This window comes from Pristis pectinata, chromosome 19 (assembly GCF_009764475.1).
Source record: "Pristis pectinata isolate sPriPec2 chromosome 19, sPriPec2.1.pri, whole genome shotgun sequence".
Classification (NCBI taxonomy): Eukaryota; Metazoa; Chordata; class Chondrichthyes; order Rhinopristiformes; family Pristidae; genus Pristis; species Pristis pectinata.
This window is the reverse complement of record NC_067423.1, coordinates 5,627,155-5,653,387: the sequence shown is the minus strand read 5'-3', so window position 1 is coordinate 5,653,387 and position 26,233 is coordinate 5,627,155. Positions and strand designations below refer to the sequence as shown.

At 45.7% G+C, this 26,233-nt stretch overlaps 1 protein-coding gene across 1 annotated transcript in view; it reads left to right on the top strand.

Annotated features, from left to right (window-relative positions):
• Window positions 1-26,233, top strand: part of prkcq (protein kinase C, theta) — a 152,008-nt gene that overhangs the window by 60,910 nt on the left and 64,865 nt on the right. The window contains exons 2-3 of the mRNA XM_052034320.1: window positions 9,744-9,881; window positions 25,691-25,890. Of these exons, the coding sequence (XP_051890280.1) occupies window positions 9,767-9,881; window positions 25,691-25,890 (315 nt within the window). The 5' untranslated portion in view covers window positions 9,744-9,766. The remainder of the gene's footprint in view (window positions 1-9,743; window positions 9,882-25,690; window positions 25,891-26,233) is intronic.

The window sequence follows — 26,233 nt, the reverse complement described above, 5'->3', positions numbered from 1 at the left end:
GTGACAAGTAACACTTGTGCAACATGAGTGCCAAGCAACGATGATAACCAACAAGAGAAAATCCAGCTCTCACCCCCTGACGTTCAATGACATTACTGAATTCTATCAATATCCTGGGGTTACCATTGACCGGAATCTGAACTGGAGCAGCCATATACACAGTGTGGCTACAAGAGTAGGTCAGAGGCTGGGAATCCTGCAGCGAGTGACTCACCTCCTAACTCCCCAAAGCCTGTCCACAATCTACAAGGCTCAAGTCAGGAGTGTGAGGGAACACTCTCCACTCGCCTGGGTGAGTGCAGCTTCAACAACACTCGAGAAGCTCGACATCACACAGGACATAACAGCCCACTTGATAGGCCGTCCCATCCACAACTGTTCACTCACTCTACCGACGCACAGTAGCAGCAGTTTGTACCATCTACAGGACGCACTGCAGCGACTCACCGAGACTCCTGAGACAGCACCTTCCAAACCCACCACCTCTACCAGCTAGAAGGACAAGGGCAGCAAAAGCACGAGGACCACCACCCCCTGGGAGTTGCCCTCCAAGCCCCACACTTGGAAATATATTGCTGTTCCTTCACCGTGGCTGGGTCAAAATCCTGGAGCCCCCTCCCTATCAGCATTTTGGGTGCACCCACACCTCAAGGACTGCAGCAGTTCAAGAAGGCAGCTCCCCCCCACCTTCTCAACGGCATCTAGAGATGGGCAATTAAAGGCTGGCTCAGCCTTGAAACCCACATCCCTTAAACAAATAACAAAAAAGGGTCCGTTACATCAATCTGGAAGAGTAAACCTCAGTTTCATATCTCATCCAAACAAGGCAATTCTGACAATGCAGCTCCCTTTCAGTTGCTGTACTGGAGAGTCAGATTAGAATGCTCTATGACTTCAATGAAAATATAAATCAGTAAGTGTTATAAAGTAATCTCTCAGTCATTATCACAATTTACCTGATCGCATACAGTAACTTCCACCCCATCCCTCTACGATGTGTTGCTTGCAATTACCACGCTCTTAAGTTAATGCAAAATTGTCTTATCACCTTCTTGGATAAAGGTGTTAACTTGTTTACTTAAACAGCAACTCAGTCGTTACTGAGATCTCACATTTTGATGCGTAGAACCTGCCCCGTGATTTCAACCCACAAAAGTGTAACAAACACACACCACCCACTGAGTGGCCCCAGCACCATGTGAGAAACTTGTCCAACGAGTAAAGATCCATTGATGTAATTTTGTGCTTGCTGAATACAGAGTGGTAATATAATGCTCTAGTAAAACTGGGCCGGCATGGTAGTGTAGCAGTTAGCGTAACGCTTTACAGCACCAGCGACCCGGGTTCAATTCCAGCCACTGTCTGTAAGGAGTTTGTACATTCTTCCCGTGTCTGTGTGGATTTCCTCCGGGTGCTCCGGTTTCCTCCCCTGTTAGGAAGTTGTGGGCATGCTATGTTGGCACCAGAAGCATGGCGACACTTGCAGTCTGCCCCCAGAACACTCTACGCTAAAAGATGCACTTCACTGTGTGTTTCGATGTATGTGTGACTTATAAAACTTCATCTCTCTGCTGCTGTGATCCTGATTGTCCAGGCCCACGACAGCCAACATCCTTCTGAAAAGGATAATTCGGTGGCAGAGTGGTGCAGCTCACAGTGGGTTCAATCCTGACCACTGGTGCTGTCTGTGTGGAGTTTGCACGTTCTCCCTGTGACCGCGTGGGTTTCCTCTCACATCCCAAAGACGAGTGGGTTGGTGGGTTAATTAGCTGCTGCAAATTGCCCCTTATGTGTAGGTGAGGGGTAGAATCTGGGGGGAGTTGATGGGAATGTGGGGAGCATGGAAAAAAAGATAGCATTAGTTTAGGATTGGTGTAAATGGGTACGCTGATGGTCAGTACAGACTCAGTGGGCTGAAGGGCCTCTGTGCTGTATGACTCTATAACTCTTTTATGGATGTTTTAAATCTTTCCCAGTGGTTTAACTGCTCAGTTCTCCAACTCACCTGGCGAACAGGTTGTACCATGCAATCAGTATGAAGAAAGTGGCTATAAAGGTGCAAGGTGCCAGCTGCTGGTATTGGTTTATTAATGTCACTTGTACCGAGGTACAGTGAAAAACTTGTCTTGCAAACCGATCATTACAATTCATTACACGGTGCAGTTACATTGGGTTAGTACAGAGTGCATTGATGTAGTACAGGTAAAAACAATAACAGTACAGAGTAAAGTGTCACAGCTACAGAGAAAGTGCAGTGCAATAAGGTGCAAGGTCACAATAAGGTGCAAGGTCACAACAAGGTAGATGGTGAGGTCAGAGTCCATCTCATCGTATAAGGGAACCGTTCAATAGTCTTATCACAGTGAGGTAGAAGATATCTTTAACTCTGGTGATACGTGCCCTCAGGCTCCTGTATCTTCTACCCGATGGAAGAGGAGAGAAGAGAGAATGACCCGGGTGGGTGGGGTCTTTGATTATGCTGGCTGCTTCAGCAAGACAGCCAGAGGTAAAGACAGAGTCCAAGGAGGGGAGGCTGGTGTCTGTGATGCTCTGGGCTGTGTCCACAACTCTCTGCAGTTTCTTGCGGTCCTGGGCAGAGCAGTTGCCGTACCAAGCCGTGATACATCCAGATAGGATGCTTTCTATCAGCACAACTCTGAACAGCTCACTCAATCTTGATCTGAAAGTTGGCAAAGCCACAGTCACTTTTGACGCAGAGGGATCAGGGTGTCCAAGTGCATGAGCAACAAAGAGTTAGCATGTTGGTGCACCAAGTAATTAGGAAACGTAGCAGAATGTATCGCTAGGGGCAAAAGTAGGGACATTGTGCATCGGTTGAATAGGGCATTGGTGAGACCACATCTAGAGTATTCAGTACAGTATACATCGCCTTCTTGAAGAAAGGATATAAAGAAATAAATACGGCCCAATGCATTGATGCAATCACGAAGAAGGCACCCTGGCAGCTCTACTTCATTTGGAGTTTGAGGAGGTTTGGTCTGTTGCCAAAGACTCTTACAAATTTCTATAGATGTACAGTGGAGAGCATTCTGACTGGTTACATCACTGCCTGGTACAGAGGCTCCAATGCACAGGATCACAAGAGGCTGCAGAGGGTTGTAGACTCAGCCAGCTCCATCACGGGCACAGCCCTCCCCACCATCGAGGACATCTTCAAGAGGCAGTGCTTCAAGAAGGCGGCATTCGTCGCCATCCGAACATGCCCTCTTCTCGTTACTATCATCGGGGAGGAGGTACAGAAGCCTCAAGACCCACACTCAATGATTCAGGAACAGCTTCTTCCCCTCCGCCATCAGATTTCTGAACGGTCCATGAACACTACCTCGTTATTTGGTTTTTTTTTGCACAATTTATTTTGTAATTTATAGTAGTATTATGTCTTTGCACTGTACTGCTGCTGCAAAACAACAAATTTCATGTCATCTCAGTCAGTGATAGTAATTCTGATTCCGATTCTCAATATGTTGGAAGTGGTTCCGAGGTTTACTTAACTAATATCTGAATGGGAGGGTTGTCTTGTAAGGAAAGGTTGGACATGGAAGCCTTGTACTCACCTGTGTTTAGAAGAGTGAGGGAGGACCTGATTAAAACATATAAGATTCTGAGGGGTCTTGTCACGGCATGTGGGAGAACCTAGAGTTAAGGATGAATTGTTTAAAAATAAGGGGTCATCCACTTAAGATAGCAATGAGTTGAAGTTTTTTTTCTCTCTGAGGGTTATGAGTCTTTGGATGTAAGAGTCCTTAAATATGTGTAAGGGTACAGTGCATAGTTAATAGATTTAACCGGCCTTTTTGTGTCAGATGAGCAGAACTTCCATTAACTTCCATTCTCTTAGATAGCCACATGAATGATAGAAATATGGAGGGCTATGTGGGAGGGAAGGGTTAGATAGATCTTAGAGCAGGATAAAATGTCAGCACAACATCGTGGGCTGAAGGGCCTGGACTGTGCTGTAATGTTCTATGTTCACTCCACATCACTAATATTGTGATTTAACTAGTGAAGCAGTGAATTTCACACAAGCATCTCTCAAGCTCAATGACCCAACATACTGAGTTAAAATGATCTGTTGTTAATAGTTAATCAGTCTCCACCTTTGCACTAGTAAGTCACTGTATCGTGGGAAGAGGATGGGTTCTGAACTCATTCCACCAGCTTCCTAGTGGACAGCGTCTCTCCCAAGGTTTTCTGCCGGAGCTGAAGTTTCCTGTAAAGCGCACACAGCCCGATATGGGCGGGTGCGCAGTAACAAGGTGCAAGTGGCAAGCTTGGGTCTTGGATTTTGTCGTTACCTGTCCTGAGGAGAGCAGGGCACCCGGAATGTTGGAGTGTTCCTTGTCTCCAGCAGGGGTTTATTGCAGCTTTGCAAATAATAACCAGGATATCTACCTGCACTGCACTTCCTCTGTAGCTGTATCACTTTACTCTGTACTGTTATTGTTTTTACCTGTACTTCCTCAATGCACTCTGTACTAACTCAGTGTATCTGCACTGTGTAATGAATTGACCTGTACAAACGGTATGCAAGACAAGTTTTTCACTGTACCTCGGTACAAGTGACAATAATAAACCAATTCCAATGCCAATACCAATATTATCAAGAGTCATTGTTAATGGAAAACTTTTCACTGCAAGTGCTACTTACCAATTAATGCAGTGTAGAACCCCTGTCCTGAGAACCATAGCGGCATACAGCACAGAAACAGGCCTTTCAGCCCATCATGTCCGTGTTGACCATTGTACCTATCTATACCAGATCCACTTACCAGCATTTGGTCTGTAGCCTTCTATACCCTGGCGATTCAATTACTTGTCTGGATGCTTCTTCAATGCTGTGAGAGTCTCTTCCTCCATCACCTCCCCAGGCAGAGTGTTCCAGATTCCAACCACTCTCTGTGTGAAAAAAATTCCCCCTCAGATACTTCTACCTCTCACCTTAAATGTTTGCCCTCTGGTTTTAGACAGCCCCACCATGGGAAAAAGATTCTGTCTATCCCCCTCTGAATTTGGTCTGTATCTCTATCAGGTCATCCCTCAGCCTCCTCAGCTCCAGGGAGAATAAACCCAGCCCATCCAATATCCCCTTATAACTGGAATGCCCCAATCCAGGCCACACCCTGGTGAATCTCCTCTGCACCCTATCCAGTGCTCCTTCTCCCTGCACACAAACAGAAGCTGAAGCAGGAGGATCCAGTACAGAAAGTCATGCAGTGCTGGTCTGAGGAAATAGATGAGCTTCTACGTGACTACTTAAAGTCAATGGACTGGTCCATGTTCAAAGACTCAGCTGCCAGCCTAGATGAGTACGTCACCACCATCATGGACTTTATCAGCAAGTGTGTTGAGGACTGTGTTCCAAAGAGGACAATACGGGTGTTCCCAAACTGGAAACCATGGGTGAACCAAGAGATTCACTCCCTACTGAAGTCTCGGACTTCAGCATTCAAATCAGGTGACCTTGATCTTTACAAGAAATCAAGATACAACTCCGTAAAACTATCAGACATGCCAAGAGGCAATATCAGTCCAAAATCGAGTCCCAGACCAGCTGTCAGTTGTGGCAGGGTTTACATGCTATAACAAGCTACAAAACAAAGTTGGGCAGCATCGCCGACAACAGCACATCCCTTCCAGATGAGCTTAACTCATTCTATGCACATTTTGAACAGAAAAAGGTTGGTAGGTCATCACCCACCCTAACAGCCTCCAATGCACCTGAACACATGGTCACCATTGAGGATGTAAGATCAGTCTTCCGGAGAGTGAACCCAAGGAAAACATCTGGCCCGGATGGTGTGCCTGGCTGTGTCCTCAGATCCCGTGGAGATCAGCTGGCGGGGTTATTTGCAGACATTTTTAACCTTTCCCTACTTCAATCTGAGGTTCCCACCTGCTTTAAGAAGACCACTGTCATCCTGGTACCTAAGAAAAACAAGGTATCGTGCCTTAATGACTACCGCCTGGTGGCTTTGACATCCACCATCATGAATTGCTTTGGGAGGCTGGTCACGGCATGCATTAACTCTGGCCTCCCAGAAAACATCGACCAACTGCAATTCACTTACCATCGAAACAGGTCTACGATAGGTGCCATCTCCGTGGACCTACACTCATCTCTGGACCATCTAGACAGTAGAAACACCTGCGTTAGACTATTGTTTATTGACTACAGCTCCACCTTCAATACTATAATTCCAAGTAAACTCATCACCGAGACACCTCCCTCTGCAACTGAATCCTTGACTTCCTGACTAACAGACCGCAATCAGTGAGGATAGGCAGCAGCATCTCCGGCATGATTATGCCCCACACTGGTGCCCCACAAGGCTGCGTTCTCAGCCCTCTACTGTACTCCCTATATACTCATGACTGCGTGGTCAGATTCTGCTCTGTCCATCTACAAGTTTGCAGATGATACCACCGCAGTGGGCCATATCTCAATCAATGATGAGTCGAAGTACAGGAAGGAGACAGAGAGACTGTGGGAAAGTGTCATGACAACAATCTTTCCCTCAATGTCAGCAAACCAAAAGAGCTGGTCATTTACTTCAGGAAAGGGGACGGTGCACATGCACCTGTCTACATCAACGGTGCTGAGATCGAGAGGTTTGAGAGCTTCAAGTTCCAAGTAGTGAACATCACCAACAGCCTGTCCTGGTCCAACCACGTAGACGCCATGGCCAAGAAAGCTCACCAGCGCCTCTACTTCCTTATGAGGTTAAAGAAATTTGGCATGTCCCCCTTGACACTCACTGACTTTTATCGATGCACCATAGAAAACATCCTATCTGGATGCACCACAGCTTGGTATGGCAACTGCTCTGCCCGGAACCACAAGAAACTACAGAGCTGTGGACACAGCTCAGCACATCACGGAAACCAGCCTCCCCTCCATGGACTCTGTCTATACTTCTCGCTGCTTTGGTAAAGCAGCCAATATAATCAAAGACCCCACCCACCCGGGACATTCTCTCTTCTCCCCCCTCCCATCAGGCAGAAGATACAAAAGCCTGAAAGCACGTACCGTCAGGCTCAAGGACGGCTTCTATCCCGCTGTTATAAGCATATTGAACTGTTCCCTAGTATGATGACATGGACTCTTGACCTCACAATCTACCTCGTTATGATCTTGCACCTTATTGTCTACCTGCACTACACTTTCTCTGTAGCTGTGACACTTTACTCCGCATTCTGTATTGTTTTACCTTTTACTACCTCAATGCACTGTGTAATGAATTGATCTGTATGGTCAGTATACAAGACAAATTTTTCACTGTACCTTGGCACATGTAATGATAATAAACCAATTCCAATTCCAATGTACTGAGGAACAGTGTGAAAAACTTTGTCTTGCATGCCATCCATACAGATCATTTCATCACATCAGTACATTGAGGTACTACAAGGGAAATCAATAACAGAATGTAGTGTTACAGTTGGCAGACAATAAGGTGCAAGGCCATGACGAGGTAAATTGTGAGGTCAAGAGTCAATCATTGTACAATAGTCTTATAAATAGCAGGATAGAAGCACTCCTTGAACCTCAATTATACCTGCCTCAACTACCTTCTGTGGCAGCTTGTTCCATAAACACACCACCCTCTGTGTGAAAAAGTTGCCCCTCAGGTCCCATTTTAAATCTTTCCCCTATGTGGTCAGGGATTTGAGTTAAAGTCTCCAGGTCATGAGGCATAGCCCATTTACAAATCTCTACAATGCTTCCGTTCACCCTATTATTAAAATAACGTTGAAAATTCACGATAGCACATCTTGGCAAGAATGATGCAGCTTTGTTGCTCTGATTATGCACTGAGGATTTCTCCGCCATACATTCACAGACGGTGACATTTCAGACTCATGTCATCTTGTTGCAATGACTATTTGCTATGCAGCTTTTAGTACCCGTGTAAGGTCACTCCTGTGTTGAAATGCATGCAACCATCTGTGTTTGATCCCACTGCACTTACGCAAAGTTCTCTCTACACACACACCCTCTGCACACACAGAAGTTCAGTTCAACACTCCAGTACACTGTCAAGGCTACTATGTTTTAATCAAGATGTTAAACTGAGGCCCTATTGGTAATTGGTTTATTATTGTCACAGGTACTGAGATACAGTGAAAAGCTTTTGTCTGCATGCTATTCAGACAGATCATTCCGTACATAAGTACATTGAGGTAGTACAAAAGGGAAAAAAAACAGAATGCAGAATATAGTGTTACAGTTACAGAGAAAGTGCGGTGCAGGTAGACAAATAAAGTGCAAGGGCACAATGAGGTCAATTGAGAGATCAAGAGTTTATCCATGAGTGTATGAGAGGTTATCTTTTAGCATTCAAGAGTCTGATAACAATGGGATAGAAGCTGTGCTTGAGTCTGGTGATTCGTGCTCTCAGGTTTTTGTATCAAGATAAGATTTCTTTATTAGTCACATGTACATCGAAACACACAGTGTAATGCACCTTTTGCGTAGAGTGTTCTGGCGGCAGCCCGCATGTGTCACCACACTTGTGGCGCCAACATAGCATGCCCACAACTTCCCAACCCATACGTCTTTGGAATGTGAGAGGAAACCGGAGCATCCGGAAGAAATGCACACAGACACGGGGAGAACGTACAAACTCTTTACAGACAGCGGCAGGAATTGAACCCGGGTCGCTGGCGCTGTAATAGCGTTACACTGACATTGCAGTCCCTTTCAGTGGGACTGAAGTATCCCAGGGCACCAAGGTAGACAAGGGTGAGGTGTCCCGGGGACCAAACTCTTGCCCTAATACCACCAACATTCCTGGCTAGATGTGGCAACAATCTTATTCATGGAGCCATAGAGCCATACAGCACCAAAACAGGCCCTTCGGCTCAACTGGTCCATGCTGACCAAGATTCTCATCTAAGTTAGTCCCATGTTTAGCCCACATCCCTCTAAACCTTTCCTATCCATGTACCTGTCCAAGTGTCTTTTAAACGTTAATGTACCTGCCTCAACCACTTCCTCTGGCAGCTCATTCCAATATATTGACCACCGCCTGGGTGAAAAAGTTGCCCCTCAGCTTTCCATTAAATCTCTCCCCTCTCACCTTAAACCTATGTCCTCTAGTTCTTGATTCCTCAACCTTGGGGAAAAAGGCTGTGCACATTCACCCTATCTGTGCCCCTCATGATTTTACACACTTCAATAAGATCACCCCTCATTCTCTTACGCTCCAATGAATAAAGTCCCAGCCTGCTCAACCTCTCTCCATAACTCAGTCCCTCAAGTCCTGGCAACATCCTCGTAAATCTCCTCTGCACTCTTTCCAGTTTAATAGCATCTTTCCTATTGCAGGGTGACCTACACTGAACACAATATTGCAAATGCGGTCTCACCAATGTCTTGTACAAGTGCAACATAACATTCCAACTCCTCAATGTCCTGACTGACTGAGAGAGGGCAAGTTTAAAGGAGATGTTTAAAATAGATTTTCACACAGAGTGGTGGGTGTCTGGAATGGGCTGCCAGGGGTGGTGTTGGAAGCAGACATGATAATGTTTTAAGAGGCTGTTAGATAGACACATGAATATGCAGGAAATGGAGGGATATGGATCATGTGCAGGCAGAAGCGTGTAGTTTAATTAGGCATCATAGTCGGCACAGACATTGTGGGCCGAAGGGCCTGTTCCTGTTCTGTACTGTTCTTTGTTCTATGTTCTAAGTGCTCCTCTTCTTGTTCATTCCCAAGGTCTGACTGTGAAGGTTGCTGAAATGTCTCCCTTCCTCCGCATTGGTTTCTCCAATTTTGACAGTGGTCCCTCACAACAGGCAGAAGACATCCAGAACCCTTACTGTGCAGTGATTGTGAAAGAGGCAGTGGACACAGGTAAGAATCTCCTCCTCCTCCACTTCACACTGAACCATCACAATGCAGCTGTGTTCAGATTAAGCACTGGAGTTTGATGATTTTATGTAACCAGATACTGCAGTTTATTACTGCAGACAAGTAGTGAAGTAGCAGTGAGGAACACGACGATGTTGGAGGAACTCAGCAGGACAGGCAGCATCTGTGGAGAAAAGCAGGCGGTCTACGTTTCGGGTCAGGACCCTTCTTCAAGATGCTGCCGGACCTGCTGAGTTCCTCCAGCATCATCATGTTTTACATCTAGATTCCAGCATTTGCAAGTCTTTTGTTTCTCTGGTGAAACAGCAGTGTTTAATCATCTTACTTGGTATCTGACTTGGTAACTTTATTCAAACTGTATTTCAGAAGTGGAGCTCAATGCTCATACGATATAATAGTGTGCATTCAGTGTATGTAACAGAGGAGGAGTATCTGCTCCGAGGTACCATCTGCATTCTTCTTGAGACAATTACAAATAACATTTTGATGCAGTTCCCAAGTCTAGTCTATCTTTAGTAGCAGAACATCAAAAAAACTACAGATGCAAGAAAACCAAAGTAAAAAGAGAGAATGCTAGAATATTCAGCAGGACAGGCAGGATCTGCAGAGGGAGAACTGGACGAAAATATAGATGGGTGGGTTAGTAAGTCTGCAGACAACACAAAGATTGGTGGAGTTATGGACAGTATAGAAAGCTGCCAAAGGATGCAGCTGTATTGTTGTATGTTCTAAGTTCAATGTTCCATCACTGGTCCAAGCTGCTGTCTGTTAGTCCAGTAACTCAGCGCAGTCAAACATCCCCAACTGCATATTACCAGTATAGGTGAAATAGATGGAGTCTTCGCTCACCCATCTTGGGACCTCGCTTAAAAAGGCAGCAGCAAGGGCTCTCTGTTATCTGCAGCCACTCCCACACATCAGCTGCTATGTTTGCGCCAATGGAGATCCTTAAAGTGTCCCTGGTCTATCTTCAGTTGCCATGGCAACCCCTCAGTTGCTCCATGACATAATTGTTTGTGGAAGCCCTCAGGATCGCACTGTGCCTGGCAAAATAAACTGGTTTATTATTGTCACATGTACCGAGGTACAGTGAAAAGCTTTTGGTTGTGTGCCATCCAGCCAGATCATTCCTCACACAAGTACATCGAGGCAGTACAAAAGCAAAGGCAGCAACAGAATTCAGAATATAGTGTTACAGTTACAGAGAAAGGTACAAAACAAAAGAGCTGGTCATTGACTTCAGAAAAGGGGGCAGTGTACATGCACCTGTCTACATCAATGGTGCTGAGATCGAGAGGGTTGAGAGCTTCAAGTTCCTGGGAGTGAACATCACCAACAGCCTGTCCTGGTCAAATCACATAGATGCCATGGCCAAGAAAGCTCACCAGCGCCTCTACTTCCTCAGGAGGTTAAAGAAATTTGGTTTGTCCCCTTTGACACTCACCAACTTTTATCGATGCACCATAGAAAGCGTCCTACCTGGGTGCATTACGGCTTGGTATGGCAACTGCTCTGCCCAGGACCGCAAGAAACTGCAGAGAGTTGTGGACACAGCCCAGTGCATCACGGACACCAGCCTCCCCTCCTTGGCTGAAGCAGCCAGCATAATCAAAGACCCCAACCACCTGGGTCATTCTCTCTTCTCTCCTCTTCCATCAGATAGAAGATACAGGAGCCTGAGGGCACGTACCACCAGACTTAAGGACAGCTTCTACCCCACTGTGATAAGACTATTGAACGGTTCCCTTATACGATGAGGTGGACTCTGACCTCATGATCTACCTTGTTGTGACCTTGCACCTTATTGCACTGCACTTTCTCTGTAGCTGTGACACTTTACTCTGTACAGTTATTGTTTTTACCTGTACTACATCAATGCACTCTGTACTAATGCAATGTAACTGCACTGTGTAATGAATTGACCTGTATGATCCGTATGCAACACAAGTTTTTCACTGTACCTTGGTACAAGTGACAAATAATAAACCAATACCAATACCAATAAAGTGCAAGGGCCACAGTGAGGTAGATTGGGAGATCAAAGGTTCATCTTTATCGTACAAGAAGTCCGTTCAAGAGTCTGATAACAGCAAGATAGAAGTTGATCTTGAGCCTCAAGCTTTTGTATCTTTGGCCCGATGGAAGGGGGGGGAGAAGTCTCACACCCCAGAGAATAACTGGGGTGGGAGAGGTCCTTGGTTATATTGGCTGCTTTCCCGAGGTAGCGGGATGTGTAGGCAGAGTCCATGGAGGGCAGATTTCCATCACAACAAACATTTCTCCCCTGCAGAAAGATTCTACTTTGCATATGAAATAAGATGCCAGGACCAATTATTCCAAAGATCTTCTCAGAAATCAAACACTTTGTATTTCTTCAAAGGCATTGATACTGTGCAGTAATAGCAACTAAAAATACCTTTCATTAGGAAGCAGTGAGTTAGGCACTGCATGTGATAAACCCAGAATTGGCATCATCCCCTGTAAAATATTCACCCTTCCTGCATCTCTGCAATTTTACCTCGGTTCATGTTTGCAGCTGAACTGTTCACCTTTCAGTGGGCGTTTGTTTTTTTTTGATAAACCACGCAGCAAATTCAGTTCTTTGAAGCATTTTAACCGTAGGAGTATGTAAGAACTAGAAGCAGGAGTTGGTCATTCAGTGCCTTGTGACTATTCCAAAATTCACTAAGATTGTAACTGATATTTTCGCCTCTGCACCACTCTCCTTCACAAAACCCATATGCCTCGATCCCCTTTAATACTCAAAACTCTGTCAGTTTCTGTCTTAAATATATTCAGTGACTGAAAGTGGCATCACAGGTGGTGAAGAAGGTGCACTGGCACTTCTGTGGAGCGATACACTTCAGGAGATCGAATTCGAAGGCAGAATACAAAGTTAATGGCAGGACTCTTAGCGGTGTGGAGGAACAGAGGGATCTTGGGTCCACATCCATAGATCCCTCAAGGTTGCCGCGCAGGTCGATAGGGTTATTAAGAAGGTGTATGGTGTGTTGGCCTTCATTAGTCGGGGTATTGAGTTCAAGAACCATGAGGTGATGTTGCAGCTCTACAGAACTCTGGTCAGACCACACTTGGAGTATTGTGTTCAGTTCTGGGCGCCTCATTACAGGAAAGATGTGGAAGCTTTAGAGAGGGTACAGAGGAGATTTACCAGGATGCTGCCTGGATTGGAGAGCATGTCTTATGAGGATAGGTTGAGTGAGCTCGGGCTTTTCTCTTTGGAGAGAAGGAGGATGAGAGGTGACTTGATAGAGGTGTACAAGATGATAAGAGGCATAGATCGAGTGGACAGTCAGAGACTTTTTCCCAGGGCAACAATGGCTAACATGAGGGGGTATAATTTTAAGGTGATTGGAGGAAGGTATAAGGGGGACGTCAGAGGTAAGTTTTTTACACAGAGAGTGGTGGGTGCGTGGAACGCACTGCCGGCAGAGGTTGTGGGGGCAGATACATTAGAGACATTTAAGAAACTCTTAGATAGACACATGAATGATAGAAAAATAGAGGGCTGTGTGGGAGGGAAGGGTTAGATAGATAGAGCAGGATAAAATGTTGGCACAACATTGTGGGCTGAAGGGCCTGTACTGTGCTGTAGTGTTCTATGTTCTATCAGTCAAGGCACTGACTCCAACAGTTGGGACGTTATGTTACAGTTGTACAAGACATTGGTGAGGACGCACTTGGAGGACTGTGTACAGTTTTGGTCATCCTGTTATAAGACATCAATAAACTGGAAGGAACGCAAAGAAGATTTACGAGATTGTTGACAGGACTTGAGGGCCTGAGTTATAGGGAGATGTTGGGCAGGCTAGGACTTTATTCCTTGGAATGTAGGAGACTGAGGGATGATCTTACAGAGGTGTATAAAATCATGAGGGGCATAGATCGGGTGAATGCACTCAGTCTTTTTCTCAGGGAAAGGGAACCAAAAACTAGAGAACATCAGTTTAAGGTGAGGGGGGACAAACAAAAGGGACCTGAGGAGCAACTTCTTCATCCAGAGGGTGGTCCATATATGGAACCAGCTGCCAGAGGAAGTAGTGGAGGTAGGTACAATAACGATATTTAAAAGATATTAGGATAAGTACATGGATAGGAAAGGTTTAGCCGGATGTGGGATAAACACAGGCAAATGGGACTACTTTAGGTGGGCACCTTGGTCAGCATGGTCGAGTTGGGCTGAAGGGCCTGCTTCTGTACTCTATGACTCATGGAGAATTACAAAAGCTCACAGCTCTGGTGAAGTTTCTTCTCACCTCTGTTCTGCAAGGCCAACTTTTTATTTCGAGACAGTGGCCCTGATTCCAGATGCCTTGGAACATCATGCTTGTATCTGCTCTGTCAAGCCCCTTGCTTTAGATTTAGATTTAGATTTAGATATCTTTATTATTCACATGTACATCGAAACACACAGTGAAATACATCTTTTGCGTAGATCCTCTTGTTCTTCTAAACTCTACAGAGTGTAGTCCGCTTAATCCATCGTCTTGTTCGGTCCACAGTTTCATGTTGCAGTTATACAAAGTTTTATCCTTGGCTGTGCTGAGTCATGTTGGCAATTTTTAGCCTTTACTCAGTCCCACAAGGGGTACATTGACCCTACCATTGTGTGAGAGAGGCAGTCCTAAAGTCCAGGGTGACTTCCTAGTTCTGTACTGAGAGGGTGGTGTGTGTCAGATACCAGATGAGGTGGTTAGACCATGGACCCATCCTCTCGCTCTCAAGTCGATGTGAACGATCCCACCACACTTTTTTGCAGATGAGCTTATGACCTGCTTCTTATTTATCCCTCAGTCAACATGGCTTCAACAGATTACCCTGTCATTATCACATTGCTGTTTATGGGAGCTGGGTTGACTGCTGAGTATAGTGGCTACACTTTACCGGAAGCATTTCAGTGACTATTTTGTTTTTTGGGACATATCTATACTGTTCTAAATGCACTGTTTTGGACCATAAGTGCCTCGAAGATTTATTTCTCTTGACATCCATCAGGGACCCCCACCATCCAGGCCGTGCCCTCTTCTCAATGCTGCTATCAGGCAGGAGGTACAGGAGCCTGAAGACCCACACCTCAAGGTTCAACAACAGCTTCTTCCCCACTGCCGTCAGGTTCTTGAACCCACCTGAAAAACCCTAATTCTACCTCAGACTATATTTTGCTCAACTTGCACCAGAACATAGAACATAGAACAGTACAGCACAGAGCAGGCCCTTCGGCCCACAATGTTGTGCCGATATAGCTATTCCCTCCTACCTACAGATTGCCCATATCCCTCTATTTTCCTCTCATTCATGTGCCCATCCAAGCCCCTCTTAAAAGCCCCCAGTGAATTTGCCTCCATCACCCTATCAGGCAACGTATTCCAGGCATCCACCACTCTCTCAGTAAAAAAACTTACCCCTCACGTCTGTTCTGAACCTACCCCCTCTCACCTTAAATGCATGCCCTCTGGTATTGGATCGCTCAATAATGGGAAACAGATATTGCTTGTCCACCCTATCTATGCCCCTCATAACTTTATCCACTTTCAACAGGTCACCCCTCAGCCTCTGCCACTTCAGAGAAAAGAGCCCAAGTTTGTCCAGCCTCTCCTGATAGCACATGCCCCCTAATCCAGGCAGCATCCTAGTAAACCTCCTCTGCAGCCTCTATAAAGCCTCGACATCCTTCCTATAGTGAGGTGACCAGAACTGCACGCAATACTCTAGGTGCGGCCTAACCAGAGTTCTATAGAGATGCCTCATGACTTGTGTTGTTATGTTATTGAAGAAGAAAAACACTGTGATGCTGGAGGAACTCACCCCCTCCACCTTATCCCGCTCCCACCCCAGGAACTTTCCACTGCCCCCGCCATAGGTGCAACACCTGCCCCGACACCACCTCAATCACCTCCATCCAGGGACCCAAAAAGTCCTTTCAGGTGAGACAGAGATTCACCTGCACCTCCCTTAATATCATCTACTGCATTCGGTGCTCCAAGTGTGGCCTCCTCTACACTGGTGAGACCAAACGCAGACTAGGTGACCGTTTCACGGAACACCTGTGCTCCGTCGGTAGCTGCGATCTGCATCTCCCTGTTGCCAGTCACGTCAACTCCCCCTCCCACACTATCACTGATACGTCAGTCCTCGGCCTCCTCCACTGCCAGGAGAATTCCAAGCGCAAACTGGAGGAACAACACCTCATTTTCCGTCTTGGAACCTTGCAGCCTGATGGCATGAACATTTAATTCTCCCACATTAAGTAATCCTCACACCTGTCGACCCCACACCCCCCCCAACCAAGCCTCTTCTTTTCTTCCCTTTCCCAGACTCTCTTTTTTCTACCCCCACTTTTCTTTTTCTCCTTACCTTTGACCCATCCCCGGTGGATCTGCTCTCCCCTCCTCCCCCACACCTGCCCATCACTATCTCTTACCTGCATCTACCTATCACCACCCTGTGCCCACCCCACCTCCCCTCTTTTGTCCACCTATCACTGCTCTGCTTTTCCCTCCTATATATCGGGCTTCCCCTTTTCCTATCTTCAGTCCCGAAGAAGGGTCCTGACCCGAAACGTTGACCGCCTGCTTTTCTCCACGGATGCTGCCCGGCCTGCAGAGTTCCTCCAGCATCATCGTGTTTTTCATCTAGATTTAAATATCTGCAGTCCTTTGTTTCTCCTGTTATGTGATTTTTGTTTACAGTGTCCTGTAAGTTATGTTTACTTTATGTTAAGTTTATGTAATTTATGTTTTTTATATGGGGGCTTGTCATGTGAGAGGGGTTAGGGATTAGCTATGTCGGCACAACATTGTGGGCCGAAGGGCCTGTTCTGTGCTGTACTGTTCTGTGTTCTATGTTTATAATGTACTGTGCTACTGCTTCAAAAAGCTAATTTTCATAACATTTATACCCTGGGTGTGCATGCCCATGACAATAAACTTGAACTTGAACTTCAGTTGAATGGATTTTACAGATAGAATGTGTTGATTTCACTCGCATGAGTATTCGGTGTAATTGACTTGGACTGAATTTCTGGGCAGTTACAACTTTCAATCAGTATGCTTTGATTTTCCTCCTTTGAGACATAGTTTTGGTCTGACTGCAAACATTTTAATATCTTGTGAAAGAAAATACAAATTCAGGTTTAGTAACACATCTATTGGTGTAAATGGGCGGCACAGGCTCATTACTGTGCTGTACAAAATCCTTTTTGTTTTAAAAATGCCATTTATCTTATTTGCTTTTCATTATTGACCAAAGTTTAAAGTTTGATCTCTTGGACTGATTTTGTTCTTATTGGGGGGGTGGGGTGGGGGTAGAATGCTCTTGATACAGTGAAGGCTTGAGTTCACTGCAAAGCAGGAATCTTCTGATTGTGTTATTTTATCGCACTGATTAGTTATTAGACATCTGTGTGAGTTCCTCGCAAAAACAGAGAGTGTCACGCCAGCCCAGAAACAAAAAGAGAAAATGTGGGAAATAGTCTGCAGTGGAAAGAGAAGTAGAATTACCGTTTCATGTCGAAGACCTCACGGTTTTTATTTCAGATTTCAAGCATCGGAAGTTTTATTAGTTTTCCTCTTTACCCAGAAGTTTCCTTCTGTTTGGTAACACTGTACAGGGCCATCAGTGCATCATTTATCTTGAGTGGATTTCAACAACAGTGTAGAATGTGCTGATGGAACTAATTAGGGTATTTGGTGTAAGTTCCCTGGGAATGAATTTTCCTGGGCAGTTATACCAGTGCAGGAAACATTCAATCAATACGTTTGTAAAGTTTGTAAATTTTGGTGAATTAAGCCACATGCTTTATTGTCCACTTTTGACTGGTGTGTGAGTGAAGGTTGGCTGAAGACATATTCCTCCCACGTATGCACTGTCCCACTGCCGTTGAATCTGGAAAAAATCAGCACTTCCTATAATTAGCCTCTCACAAACCACGTCCTCTTTTCCAACTTCCAAGTAAAACCCCTCACCCTTTCCTGCCACTTTCCATAAATATCTGAAGGCAAGCAGAACACTATTTTCATCCGTCTTTATTCCCAGTGCCAGGCACCAACTACAACTGTTTGCATTTACATAGCAACCTGTATCTCCTCAAATGCTTCGTGAGAATAGAAAGTGACAAAGGTTGACATGGAGATGGTGCAGAAGAGGTTCACCAGGATGCTGCCTGGATTAGAGGGCATGAGCTATAAGGAGAGGTTGGACAAACTTGGGTTGTTTTCTCTGGAGCAGTGGAGGCTGAGGGGATATCTGATAGTTAATGAGATTATGAGAGGCATAGATAGAGTAGACAGCCGGTATCTTTATCCCAGGGTTGAAATGTCTAATACGAGAGGGCATGCATTTAACGCAAGAGGGGGTAAGTTCAAGGGAGATGTGCAGGCCCTTTTTTTTACACAGAGAGCGGTGGGTGCCTGGAATGGGCTGCCAGGGGTGGTAGTGGAGGCAGATACGATAGAGGTGTTCAAGAAACTCTTAGATAGGCACATGGATGTGCAGAGAATGGAGGGATATGGGCCATATGTAGGCAGAAAGGATTAGTTTAATTAGACATTTAATTACGTTTAACTAGTTCGACACAACAGCGTTGGCTGAAGTAAGTTTTTCATTGCACCTGTGCATATATGTACTTGTGCACATGACAATAAACTCGACTTTGACTTTGACGTTGAACTGCCTTCTTGCATTCGATGAGCAAGTTCTGAGTCATTTCAGAGTGTAGTTGAGTGTCGACTGTATTGCCACAGGAGTGTACTCACATATAGACCAGACTGCATAAGGATGAAAGATTTCCTTCTCTGAAGGTCACTAATGATGGGTGATTTACAATAATCTAATAGTTTTACAGTCACGATTACTGAAAGAAGCTTTTTCATTCAGATTGTTTGAGCTGATTAACTAATCTCATGCAAATGAGTTTTTTTTTAAATTGAAGATGCTAAAATCTGAAATAAAAACAGATGATGCTGGAAAATCTCAGCTCAGGCAGAATCTCTTGAAGAGTCCAAGACCTGAAGCTTCTCTTTCCACATACGATGTCTAACATGGGTGTTTCCAGCATGTTCTGTTTTTATGAGTGATCTTTTGTCTCTGCTCCGTTAGTCCAGGTCTCAGGGTTACTAGTCCAGTAACTTTGGACCACTCCGATTATTAGGGCAGATGTCCAAGAGTTTAGTCAGCAAGGTGGTCCTAAGTTTGGTCTTAAGGAAGAAGAGAGAAGTTGGGAGATGCAGGGAAGGAATCTCCTTGTCAGGTAAAGGCACAACGGGAATAGAGCCATTAAATTCAGGGATGTTCAAGGCACAAAATTGGAAGAGGTAGGAGATCACAGTGGAAGTCACTGCCAAATTGACAAAGAGGTTTCCTGTCTCACACCTGGGCAGATATCATTGTGTTGGTTTGGAGGTTGGTTTTGGGGGGTGGGGGGGGGGGAAGGTTGGGGAGTGTGGTTACTGTGTGCCCATCACTGTGTGAGTGAGTGTGCATTCTCTGCTCCATCATCCTCCTGATCGGCTGACCCCATACTTTGAAACCGTGACCCCTTGGTTCTACACAATCCAACCTGGGAAACATCACCCTGTCAGGTTTGCTCATTTCAATGAGATCATCTCTCGTTCCTCTACAGAACGAGAAGCCTGAAGTCCAACACCACCAGCTTCAGAAGCAGCTACTTTCCTACAAGCCCACCTTGCTCCAACTGCCACTCATTTTTTTTGTCTGCCTCCATCTATCATTCATCTACCTATGTCTCCCAACTCCACTCCCCCTTCCCTCCCCTACCTAGCACAACCTGCCCGTCATCTTACGCCCCTCTCTGCAGTCTCTACTTTCCTACAACCATCAAGTTCTCGAACCAACCTGCGTAATCCTAATCCCACCTCAGAGAGGGATATAGACCATGTACAAACAGAAGAGATTAGTTTGGATTGACATCATGGTTGATATGACATCGTGGGTCAACTGCCTGATGAGGGGCATGCAGAGACTCTCATGAGATTTAAGAAGCATCTAGACAACTACTTGAATTGCCAAGGCAGGGGAAACTACACACCTAATGTGGGTAACTGGGACCAGCATAGAGAGATACATCGGCCAGCATGTACATGGTGGGCTGAAGGGCCTGTTTCTGCATTGACTCTGTGGGATGCTGAGGTGACCCCTTTCCCCATCCCTGAGGTAGACCTTTCTTCAGAGTGAAGCCCCAGAACGTGCGACATCCTGCAGTGACTTATGAGATGTTCAAGGTGACACAGGCAATGCCTCATATGCTGCGGAAATGCAAAGGGTCCTTCAAGCAGCCAGCAGCAGGAACTGTCCTTCCTCAGCTGAGAACAATCTCCAAGCAGCTGTTGCTAAGGATTCACTTATCATTGTAGTTAGAGTAAGGCTCTCACTGAATGGGAGAGCTCCTGTCGAATGGATATAACATTTCCCTGTAATCCTGTCTGGGCTGTGTGTGACTCCGGACTCACAATGTGATTGGTTCTTCGCTGCCCTCTGAAGTGACCCAGCACGCCCTGGTTTAGGGGGATAGACAATAAATGCCACCTTGCCCATGATGCCCAAATGCTGAGTGAATGAAAACAGGGTCTTGATGTAGCAATAGAATATCGGGAGGAAGCAGGGCAGGCACGGTAGTGTAGCGGTTAGCGTAACACTTTACAGTGCCAGAGACCCGGGTTCAATTCCGGCCGCTGTCTGTAAGGAGTTTGTACGTTCTCCCCGTATCTGCGTGGGTTTCTCCAGGTGCTCTGGTTTCCTCCCACATTCCAAAGACGTACGGGTTAGGAAGTTGTGGGCGTGCTATGTTGGCGCCGGAAGCGTGGCGACACTCGCGGGCTGCCCCAGAACATTCTACACAAAAAGATGCATTTCACTGTGTGTTTCGATGTACATGTGACAGATAAAGATATCTTATCTTAAGTGAGTCTTTGAAATGACAGGGAAGGTCGCACAGAACTTACCCGTCCCAACGCGTGGTACACGTCCTCAATGCACACTCTGCACTTTCTGAAGGATAACAACAGCTTTTAATCACAGTCTTCGTAGTTAAGCAGCAGATTGAGATTAAAGTTCTCAGCCATTTTTTTGCAAACTATTTCAAGTACTTACCGCAAGAAAACACACCAGTGCCTCTACTTCCTCAGAAAACTAAAGGAATTTGGCATTTGACCCTCACCAAGTTTTATAGATACACCATAGAAAGCATCCTATCCGGGATGCATCATGGCTTGGTACAGCAACTGCTCTGCCCAGGACCGCAAGAAACTGCAGAGAGTTGTGGACACAGCCCAGCACATCACGGAAACCAGCCTCCCCTCCATGGACTCTGTCTGTGCTTCTCACTGCCTTGCTAAAGCAGCCAGCATAATCAAAGACCCCTCCCACCCCAGGCATTCTCTCTTCTGCCCCCTCCCATAGGGCAGGAGATACAAACCCTTGAAAACAAGCACCGCCAGGCTCAAGGGCAGCATTTATCCCAGTTATAAGACTACTAAACGGACCTCTTGTACGATAAAGATGAACGCTTGACCTCACAATCTACCTCATCATGGCCCTTGCACCTCATTGCAAAGCACTTTCTCTATAACTGTAACTGTAACTAACACTATATTCTGCTTTCTGTTATTGCTTTTTCCTTGTACTGCCTTGATGCACTTATGTTTTGAAATGATCTGTATGGATGGTTTGCAAAACTAAGTTTTTCACTGTACCTTGGTACATGTGACAATAATAAATTACCATTTATCTTCCAGTAAGGGCATGATAAACATCTCAAAGCACACTTTGCCCTTTCTGGACAGTTTTGTTCACGGTCTTTACAATTCAGCCACAGATTGAGATTAAAATTAGTGATAATTAGCAATAATTAGTGCTCGCTCTTGTGAATGTTGGCATGCTGTCAGCCCTCAACACGTGACACCCACACTGATCTCACAAAGACTAGGTGAACACAGAGAAGCAGCTCAATATAACATAAACATGCTTCTCTCGGAGAAGCTCGACCAGCTGGACGTCTTGGGATTCAAAGGCTGCAGTTATTGAACTGTCATAAATGAGATGGTTGGAAGGATTCATCGATGGTGGTATGTTATGAGAGAACTGTTGAGTGGTGAATCTGTGGAATTTGTTGCTATGGGCGGCTGTGGAGGCAAAGTCATTGGGTGTATTTAAGGCAGAGATTGATAGGTATCTGAGTAGCCAGGGCATCAAAGGTTATGGTGAGAAGGCAGGGGAGTGGGGCTAAATGGGCGAATGGGTCAGCTCATGATAAAATGGCAGAGCAGACTCAATGGGCCGAATGGCCGACTTCTGCTCCTTTGTCTTATGGTCTCGGCATACCTTGAAGATAAAGAATGTCCAGATGCAGTGTTTCGACCCGAAACGCCGACAGTTCCTCTACCCCCACAGATGCTGCTTGACCCGCTGATTTCCTCCAGCACATTGTTTGAGCCTCAGCATATGTTTGTGTGGAGGCCCTCCCTCTCAGCAGCGGAGGACAAATTAACAGATGAATAAAATGTGTGAGTTATTTCAGATAAGTAGGACAATGGAAACATAATGGTTAACTCACTGGGCGAGCAATCTGGAGACCTGGACTAATGAGTTCAAGTCCCAATTCAGCTAAGTGACTAAACCTTGGATTTAAGAGGTTATTATCGGTGATGGTGAGCGTGAATCTACTGGACCTTGTAAAACCTCAACTGATCCACTAACACCCTATAGGGAAGAAACATAGACCCAGTCTGGGCTGAGTGTGACTCCAGACTCACAATGTCATTGGTTCTACACTGCCCTCTGAAATGACCCAGCAAGTCACACAGAACTTACCCCTCCCAGTGCATAGTACACATCCTCAATGAACACTTCACCCTTAATAAGGACAGTTTTGATCACAGTCTTTACAGTTAAACAGCAGATTGAGATTAAGATTCTCTGTCATTTTTCTGCAAGCCATTTCGAGGTCTTCCTACCCCACTTCTCTGTAATACCCCCCTCTCTGTAATCTCCTGTCCCCCTCCCTTCCCATAATCTTCTCCAGCACTGTCATCCCATGAACTCATGGTCTCTCTCACTCTTCCTCACCCTCACACAAAATGTAATCTCTCTACCACTGATAACTACGTCTTCAACTCCCGAGCCTCTGCAATTCCCTGCCGAACCTTCCCACCACTCCACTCTCTCGCCTTCTTTAAGATGATGATTGAAGCCTATCTTTTTGATCAAGCTTTGATTGAAACTGCTTTGTTCAATGACACTGCTATGAAGCACCTTCAGATGTTTCTTGCTGTGTGAAAAACTCTTTTCCTGATTCAGCATTTCCTTGGGAATGAGGGTTACTTGAGTCCACTCCAGTTCTGTTGGGTCTGAGGCAGCTGATGAGGCCAGTGTTGGAACCACAGACTCCTCCATAGATGGGGCAGAAAGCAGCTGATGGTACAGGCAAGTGGGTAGTTGGTTGCCCCTTTTGCCACATATGCAAGGACTCTGCACACTCCCAATGCATGGACTCAAGGTTCTCAATGCAATCCCACATTGTGTTAGAAATTCCAGAATCGGTGGGGATGTTGCATTTCTTCAAGGAAGCTTTGGGAACCTCGGTGAATCATCTCTGCTGTCCATCTGCTCATCCCTTTCCGAGACAGAGCTTGAAGTAGAACGTCTGTTTGAGAAGTCCGGAGACAGACCTGTGACAGATGTCGGCTGCCCAGTGTAGCTGACAATATATCTGGGGTCTCACTCCTATGGGGGATACTCGATGTAAATGATACTTGTTGCTATTATTATTTAAACACTGGCACATCCGGCATCAACTTTCAAGTACCACCCACTTTGAGTTACAAACAGCAGCTTGTTGTTCTCACACCACACATTCCCCTGTGAAAGCCAATTTAAATGTGAGAAAAGAATTCCTCCTCTCCCTCTTCGTAAGTGGTGAAGGATGCAAACAACCTCACTAACACCCACTGATCACCAAAGCCCACATCTCTTAAGTGAATATACAGAAGGTGTCACATAGGGAACATAGAGCAACACAGGAACAGGCCATTCGGCCCATGGTGTATGTGCCGACCATGATGCCAATCATGGGGATGTGGGCAGGCATGGTAGTGTAGCGATTAGCGTAACGCTATTACAGTGCCAGCGACCCGGGTTCAATTCCGGCCACTGCATGTAAGGAGTTTGTACGTTCTCCCGGTGTCTGCATAGGTTTCCTCCGGGTGCTCCGGTTTCCTCCCACGTTCCAAAGACGTACAGGTTAGGAAGTTGTGGGCATGCTATGTTGGCGTCAGAAGCATGGTGACACTTGCAGGCTGAGCCCAGAACACTCTACCCAAAAGATACATTTCACTGTGTGTTTTGATGTACATGTGACTAATAAAGAAACCTTATCTTATTTTATCAATCCAAACTAATCCCATCTGCCCGCACATGGTCCATATTCGTACCCTGCCTGTTCATGTGCCTGTCTAAATGCCTCTGAAACATTGCTATCATATCTGCTTCCACCACTTCCTATGGCAGTGTGTTCCAGGCACCCACCACTCCCTGACGCACCACCAGGCTCAATAACAGCTTCTATCCCATTGTTATCTGACTCTTGAGCAGACCTGTCATATGCTAAAGATGAACTCTTGATCTTTCAATCTACCTCATTGTGGCACTTTAATTATCTACCTACACTGCACTTTCTCTGAAACTGTAACACTATATTCTTCATTCTGTTTTCCTTTTTACTACCTCGATGTACTTATGTGTCTGTCTGGGTGGCACACAAACAAAAGCTTTTCACTGTATCTCAGTACATGTGACAATAATATCAGATAAGTGTGAGGTGTTGCATTTTGGGAAGACAAATGAGGGGAGGACTTTCACAGTGAATGGGAGGGCCCTGGGGAGTGTTTTAGAACAGGGGGACCTAGGGGTACAAGTACATGGTTCCCTAAAAGTGGCGTCACAGGTAGAAAGGGTGGTGAAGAAGGTTTTTGGCGTGCTGGCCTTCGTCAGTCAGGGCAATGAGTATGGAAGTTGGGACATTATGTTGCAGTTGAACAAGACGTTGGTGAGGCCGCACTTGGAATATTGTGTTCAGTTTTGGTCACCCCGCTACAGGAAAGATTCCATTAAGCTGGAAAGAGTGCAGAGGAGATCTGCAAGGATATTGCTTGGTCTCGAGGGACTGAGTTATGGAGACAGGTCGAGCAGGTTGGGACTTTATTCATTGGAGCGTGGGAGAATGAGGGGCGATATTATAGAGGTGTATGAAACCATGAGGGGCATAGATAGGGTGAATGCACACAGTCTTTTTCCCAGAGTTGTGGAATCAAGAACTAGAGGACATAGGTTTCAGGCGAGAGGGGAGAGATTTAATAGGAACCTGAGGGGCAACTTTTTCACCCAGGGTAATCCATATAAGGAATGAGCTGCCAGAATGGTTAAGTACATCAAAAACATTTAAAAGACACTTGGGCAGATACATAGATAGGAAAGGCTAGGAGGGATATGGCCCAAATGCAGGCAAATGGGACTAGCTTGGATGGGAATCTTGGTCGGCATGAACCAGTTGGGACAAAGGGCCTGTTTCCATGCTGTATGACTCTATGACTCCATAAAAACTGTGTCAGGAAGCTTACCTCATAAACCTCCTCTAAGCTTTCCTCCTCTCATCTGAAAGCTAGGAAAAAAACTCTCGTCAGTCTCTTCCATGGTCTGACCATGGTGTGCACCATGGTGTCATGCCTTGCTCGCTCTAACATGTACGAATCTCTCCGCAGAGAAGGGCCAGATCTTCATGCAGAAGAAGCCCACCATGTACCCTCCATGGAACAGCACCTTCGATGCTCACATCAACAAGGGTCGCGTCATGCACATCGTCATCAAGGACAAAACAGTGGAGCTGATCTCTGAAACTACAGTGGAACTTAATTCCCTGGCCGAGAAATGTAAACGCAACCAAGGAAAAGCAGACATTTGGGTAACATTTTAATAAGTTGCTTCGCAATTAATTTATTGACAGTGAATCAATGATGTTCTTTGTCCCTATAACTGAGATGATTGAGTGGGACAAGTGAGGAGAGAGATTTACCGAAAGAAATGTAATGCAACGAAGCTTGTTGGAGTCTTGACTTTTTCCAAGAGCGCATCCACGTCAGGAGGCTTAAATCTAAAGCCAGTGGAGAGTTGGAGCAGCACGGTGGCTCAGCTAGTAGAGCTGCCTCCTCACAGCTCCAGAGACCCGGGTTCAATCCTGACCTCGAGTTCTGTCTGTGTGGAGTTCGCACGTCGTCCCTGTGACTGTGTGGGTTTCCTCCAGGGAC